Genomic DNA, 6,000 nt, shown 5'->3' on the forward strand with positions numbered 1-6,000 from the left:
GAGGTGGAGGATGTTGCACATTTACAGATGGGTTTTAGATTCCCCTGATCTGCGAGGTTCTGGCCTTTGATCATGCCCAGTCTAGGGAGGTTATACCCCACCATCTCAGTGACTCCTTCCCCTGTCTCTGTATTGCCAGGAGGCTGAGAGAGCAAGGCTCCCAGGATATCAGGACATTTTCAGTGAGCGTGCTAACTCTCTCCTTAACACCTGACTCTGTCAAACTTAACCCTTTACGCTACAGTCACCAATCTGACAGGAAGTCCGACCCATGCTGACAGAAATAGCCCTGACCCTCCATCTCCCTTCTCCCCCTCCCTGCACAATTGGTGTGGAGGTTCAGGGCAGAGTGAACACTGAGAACTCTTTGGAGGGAAGGTTTCTGGTTCGGTTCCAGGGTGAGGTTCCAGTTCACTGGGATGTTGTGGAGTTGCAGAACTCCCCAGGGCTCATCAGGAAGCTTCTGTATCTGGCTTGGGAGCATTCTGTGAAAGCAACTGTGCTGAAGCCAGCTTAATGCCAAGATCTCTGTGTCATGAACTGCTTTGGAAATGGGGGAGGCTGATGTGACCTGGGACAGCAAGCTACCTGACTGTGGGAGAGAGGAGCAGAGGGGAGGGGCGGGGGACAATTTGAGCAAGAAGCTGTTCATGTCTCTCGGGCTGTGTCTTTGGGGGTGTGGGTGAGAGGGAGTGGGAGTGGGGATTGACTGAAGCTGTCTTCTCTGACTTCACAACGTCCCCCTTTGGTTTCTATTGTCCTTCAAACACTTAGGACAGTCACTTACCCAGAAAACTTTGTATGAAACTCAACAGATTAACTGTGCAGAGATCAAGCTGACATCTTGGGTGGAGTTGATAGAACCAGCCCTTGGTTGGTATGTTGAAGGTGGATGTAATATCTGCAGGCAAGATTGGAAAGGTTTGGAGCAAGCTTTCAGGTTTTTCTTCACTGGCAATTTCTGAGTGAGCGCAGAATCGAGGGCACTGAAGGAACTGTCAGTGTGGTGTGACCATTGACTGGACACAAGCCTTTCAAAACCCTGGCAAAGAACACTCTCTCACTCTCATCCCCTCTCTCTCTCACTCTCTCTCATCCCCTCTCTCTCTCACACCCTCTCTCATGCCCACTCTCTCTCTCCCTCACACACTCTCTCTCTCTCGCACACTCACTCTCTTACACACACACACACACGGGTGGGCACGCATGTACACATAGGTGTGTGTGCACACAGATATAGCCATAGCCACACAATAACACATACACTCTCTCTCTGTCACTCACTCACACACACACACAGACACACAGATGAGCTCAGGCACACTGACAAACCCAGCAGACAGTGGCTGCCCAGTTGAATTGTTTTCACAATAACACTTTGTGAGTATGGGTCTCCCAGTGTGAAATCACTGATTGTGTTCCCCATCCCTGAGGACAGGATCGGACAGGTCTTGGAAACCAGCCCGGACATTGTTTGGGCTCTGTTGGAAGCACTGTTCAGTCGTGGTGTTTAGCAGGGCTCTGGGTACATGTGTGTTTGGCTTGTCACTGTGCAGGGAGAGAGGGGCAGTGAAGGAGCTGAGCCATTGTTGCTGCAAGGACACAGAAGGACAGATGGTTCATCCAACCCCACCACAGCCCCCCCTCCCACCAGCAGCTTCCCTGCTCCATCCTCCAGGCTGCCTGGGATTGGTCTGTGCATGTTGGCTCGGGTTTGGGATCCCCCTTCGAGGTGTTTGTGGGGCTGAGAGACTTCCCCCATGGAGAGAGGGATTCAGGCAAATTGTCCCATTGGTAATGTGCTGGGGGAGGGGAGAGTGAAATGGGGTGCTTCCCAGGGACAGAGAGGTGGCGTCCTGGGATGGAATGTGTTGCTGGTCATCGTAGTGAGGTTCCTGGGACAGTTACAGTGAGGGATGCCCCACGGACTCAGACCGTCGGAGGGTGTGCAGGGAGATTGACCGAGGGTGCTTGGGGCTGGGGGAGGAGTTTGTGTGTGTGTGTGTGTGTGTGTGTGTGTGTCTGTGTGAGAGTCCTCAGGCTGGGGGTTGGGAAGCTGTTCCCTTTGCCTCTCAAGGTGTGAACCGCCGTCCCTATAATCGGAGGAGACTGAGGCAATTGTTCCCATCCCTCACCAGCTCTTGGAACTGAGAGGGGGATGGGGGGGGGTAAGGGTGCCCCCTCCTAAACACAGTGGGAAGAGCAAGTGAAAGGGGGAGAGGTTGCGGAGTTGGTGGGGGGGGGGGGGGGGGGATGGGTTGGTCGTAGTGATGATAAGCCAGCCAGGGCAGGAACAGTGGGCACGTGGTGCATGCCCTGCCTGGAACCCCTTGCATAAAGCAAGAAGGCTATGTTTGTGACTGACTAGGTCTCATATCCAGCACTGCCCCCCTCACTCACTCACTGTCAGTACTGAGGGGGTGCCGCCCTGTCGGAGGGGCAGTGCTGAGGGAGTGCCGCACTGTTGCCGATGCTGTATATTGGATGTCCTGCCTGAGGACCTATCACCATGAAAGCAGGGAGATGTGTATCAGTAGATCTGGTTTGAATGTTAAGAGGAGCATCGATTTCGGAATGGACATCGAGGCAGCTCTCTCAATTGGGTCAGGCTGTGACTGGAGCTGCAGGTGAGTGTGGGAGTGCAGGGGCGAGTCCTGGTCCTGAGACAGGACTCTGCAGCACCGACAGGGCCCCAGAGAGAGTCAACCCCAGAGCTGGGATTGTTCATTCCCTCGGCAGTCAGTGTGTGTGTGGTGTAGCAACCCCTGCGGACAAATCCTGATGATGGAGTGGGGGATAGGGGAAGGTCAAGTTAGCGGAACAATTTCAGTGTTTTCATCCCAACTGTGTCCAAGTGGCCCTGAGCCCCCTTTTGAGGTGCGGCTGAAACCACTCCCCACCTACACCCAGTTACCCCAGCTCCCCCACAGGACACTGTCCAATTCCTATTTGCCCCACTCCCCTCCCCCCCCAGGAGGAAACACAGAGCTGACCAAGAACTACTGGAAAAATAGCTTTAATGTTGTACATTTACAGGAGTGACATTATTGTTTAAAAAAAATAAGTTATTTACGTGCGTAATGTCCCAGCCAGACCAGCGACGTGCCAATGGGCACCCTCTCCATGGAGATCTGGAAAGGGTGTGAGATTTAATGTCTCTCTCCGTCTCAGTCTGGGGTTCAAACGGAGGTCAGGGCTAAGGATGTGAGCCATCGATGTGTTCTGTTCATAATTCTTCATTATAATGCCCACTCACCCCCCCCCCCACCCTGAATATACCCTGTCCCCAATGCAGAATCCCTATTCTCTCTCTCTGTCCCTTGTCCCAAAGCAAACCCACCCCCTCCCCCCTCAGTGGACAGGGCTGGGGTTGGGGGAGGGAGACAGGGAGCACTGGTGGTGAAGGCATGTTCTTGTGTCCACCTCCCACCACCCACTCTCTGTGCAGGAAACAACAGCCCCTTTTCCCTGGGCCCGGGGGGAGTGGGGGGGTGCGTGGGAGAGCGCTGTGGGGGCTGGAGGGCATCCTGCTGCAGGCCATGGTCTTATCCAACCCTCACCCCAGCCCATACCCTGCCTAGACCCTACCTCCACCTCAATACCCCCTCTTGCCCCCCCTGCCCAACCCTCCCCCCCCCCCCCCCCCCCCCATTGCTGTACCCCAACCCTGGCAGCTTGCTGCACCTGGGCACCTCTCTCTGGTCTCTGAGTCTGTCCTGCTCACCCCACCGGGCTGGGAGGGTCCTCACCCTCTCCTGCACCCCCTATCCACCACAGTTTGGTCAGGGGATGGAGGGGGGGGGGGAAGTGTGTGATGGGGAGTGGCATTGAACTGGGCACAGTGCTCTCCCCCCCGGGCAGTGTCACCCACCCACTCCCCTATCATTATCCCCCCCTCCCCCAGCCCCCTGCAGGCTACTTGCTCTGTCGCTCAGCTGCTGGCTCCCTGGGTGGTGTGTGCTGGCGGCAGGGCTGTGGCTGCCTCTCGGGCCCTGGAGGACAGGGAGAAGGTGGACGGCGGTGGCAGCAGCAGCAGCAGCAGCTCCCGGAAGGCCTGCCTGTAGTCCGGACTGCGGCAGTAAATAAGTGGGTTGAGTGCCGAGTTGATGTAGCCCAGCCAGTTGGAGCAGAGCAGGAGCCAGCGGGGTGGGCGCTGGGACCCCAGTGCGTGAGCCATGTTCACCAGGAAGAAGGGAGCCCAGCAGCTGGTGAAGGCGCCCATGATCAGCCCCAAGGTCTTGAGAGCTCGGTGTTCCCGCACTGGGAGGAGGTGACTGGGACGGCGGCGTGAGGAGGTCCGCGCTTTCCTGCTCTGCCTGCTGGCCTCCAGGAACACCCTGGAGTACAGCAGCACCATGACCCCCAGGGGCAGGTAGAAGGAGACCAAGGAGGACACTGCCGCGTAGGTCCGGTTGGTCAGAAAGTCACAGCAGTCCGGCCGCCGGTAACAGCGCTGAGCAGCCGGGTCGTCCGCTTCCCACCAGCGGTTCATGATGGGGGGGAAGGAGAGCAAAGCAGCGACCAGCCACAGCGCACACACCATCAGGCGGCAGCGGCCTTTGCTCAGGAAGCGGTGGTAACGCAGGGGACAGCAGACTGCCACGTACCGGTCCACGGCGATCACACACAGGGTATCGATGCTCGCCGTCACACTCAGGACATCCAGGGAGCTCCAGAGCTCACAGGCGGGCGAGCCGAGCGGCCAGCTCCCCCGCAGCACCAGCACAGCTCCCAGGGGCGCCACCAGCAAACCCATCAACAGGTCAGCGCAGGCCAGCGAGCTCACCAGCACGTTGGGCACGGTCTGCAGCCGCGGCTTGCGGGCGATCGCCACAATCACCAGCAGGTTGCCCAGCACCGTGCCCAGGACCAGGGCAGTGAAGAGGAGGGCGAGGAGCCACCACTGCACCGAGCCCAGGGGCTCCTGCTCCTGCTCACTCTCTGAGCTGTTCATGCTGGGCTGCAAGAGCACATCCAGCCTGTTCTCATTCCCCCAGCTCCCTCTCTCCTCTCTCTGTCTCTCTGTGTCTGTGAGAGAGCTGGGAGCCCGCTCTCCCTTAAATAGCCTCACGTCAGCAGAGCCAGTCCGAATCACAGCTCCCTCTCCCTCTCCCTCCCCCTGCCCCAGAGCTGAAACTGCCCTGGCCGGGATACCCTCACCCTGTCCCTATCCCGGAGACTCTGTGTGTGTGTGTCTGCACTCTCTCCCTCCCTCTGTGTGCTTTTAGAGCTGTCAGTATTCCTGTCTCTGTCTGTCTGTCTCTCTGCATCTCTTTCTGGGTGTCTGTCTGAGATTGAGTGTTTCTGTGACTGTGTGTGAGAGTGTGAGGAGGGGGGGGCTATGGGGGGGGGGAAGGGGGGGGGGTGGGGGGGATCGTGTCTTCCCCACCCTCCATTTCCCTGAGCAATTGGACAACCGCCTTGCAGCAACTGCAGGCCATTCCGCCCACATTCTTTCCAACTGTGCTATCCCGTCTAGAAGCGGAACCCGGAGTGAGGGGTGGGGGGGGTGGGGGGTGAGGCGGATACAGGTTCACCCGGGAGGGGTGAATGTGTGAAACAGCACAGGGGCCAGGGGCGAGCAGAGCTCCATGCCCCGGGAAGGCACGGTGCGCTGAGACTGTGTGTAAGGGTAATACTGCAACAACAACACCGAGACCAGGCTCCCCAAACACACCACCCCCCCCAACACATACCCACACACACACAGGACGTGGAGCAGGGAACAACAAACAAAAACCCCGTCAAAAACAAGGGCCAACGACGCGGCAGAAAGGGGCGAAGCAGAGTTGCGTTTACGTTGCGCCTGTCTTTCCCTGAGGTTGTCCCAGTGACGGATTTGGCCTCCGAGTGAGAGCGGGGGAAGGGGGAGCAAGTCCATATTTATTGATGGCGCCTCCCGATCGGGAAGAACACGGGACGAATTCCAGCATAGCAAGATCCCACGGACAGCTGTGCGGTCCCAGGGTTAACAGAAGCGGGAGGAAGTTGGCCTGCTCC

General features: G+C 57.8%; 1 protein-coding gene across 1 annotated transcript; it reads right to left on the minus strand.

Moving 5' to 3' along the window:
* Positions 1-3,898: 3,898 nt before the first annotated feature.
* Positions 3,899-5,002, minus strand: LOC140459612 (beta-4C adrenergic receptor-like). Its single transcript, XM_072553898.1, has one exon. It carries the CDS (start codon positions 4,952-4,954, stop codon positions 3,932-3,934), a length of 1,023 nt encoding a protein of 340 aa, XP_072409999.1. The 5' UTR covers positions 4,955-5,002; the 3' UTR covers positions 3,899-3,931.
* Positions 5,003-6,000: the final 998 nt, after the last annotated feature.

This window comes from Chiloscyllium punctatum, chromosome 35 (assembly GCF_047496795.1).
Source record: "Chiloscyllium punctatum isolate Juve2018m chromosome 35, sChiPun1.3, whole genome shotgun sequence".
Lineage (NCBI taxonomy): Eukaryota > Metazoa > Chordata > Chondrichthyes > Orectolobiformes > Hemiscylliidae > Chiloscyllium > Chiloscyllium punctatum.

Bases quoted from the DNA above. Each gene is read 5' to 3' on its own strand.
- LOC140459612 (XM_072553898.1), bottom strand. From the start codon at position 4,954: ATGAACAGCTCAGAGAGTGAGCAGGAGCAGGAGCCCCTGGGCTCGGTG.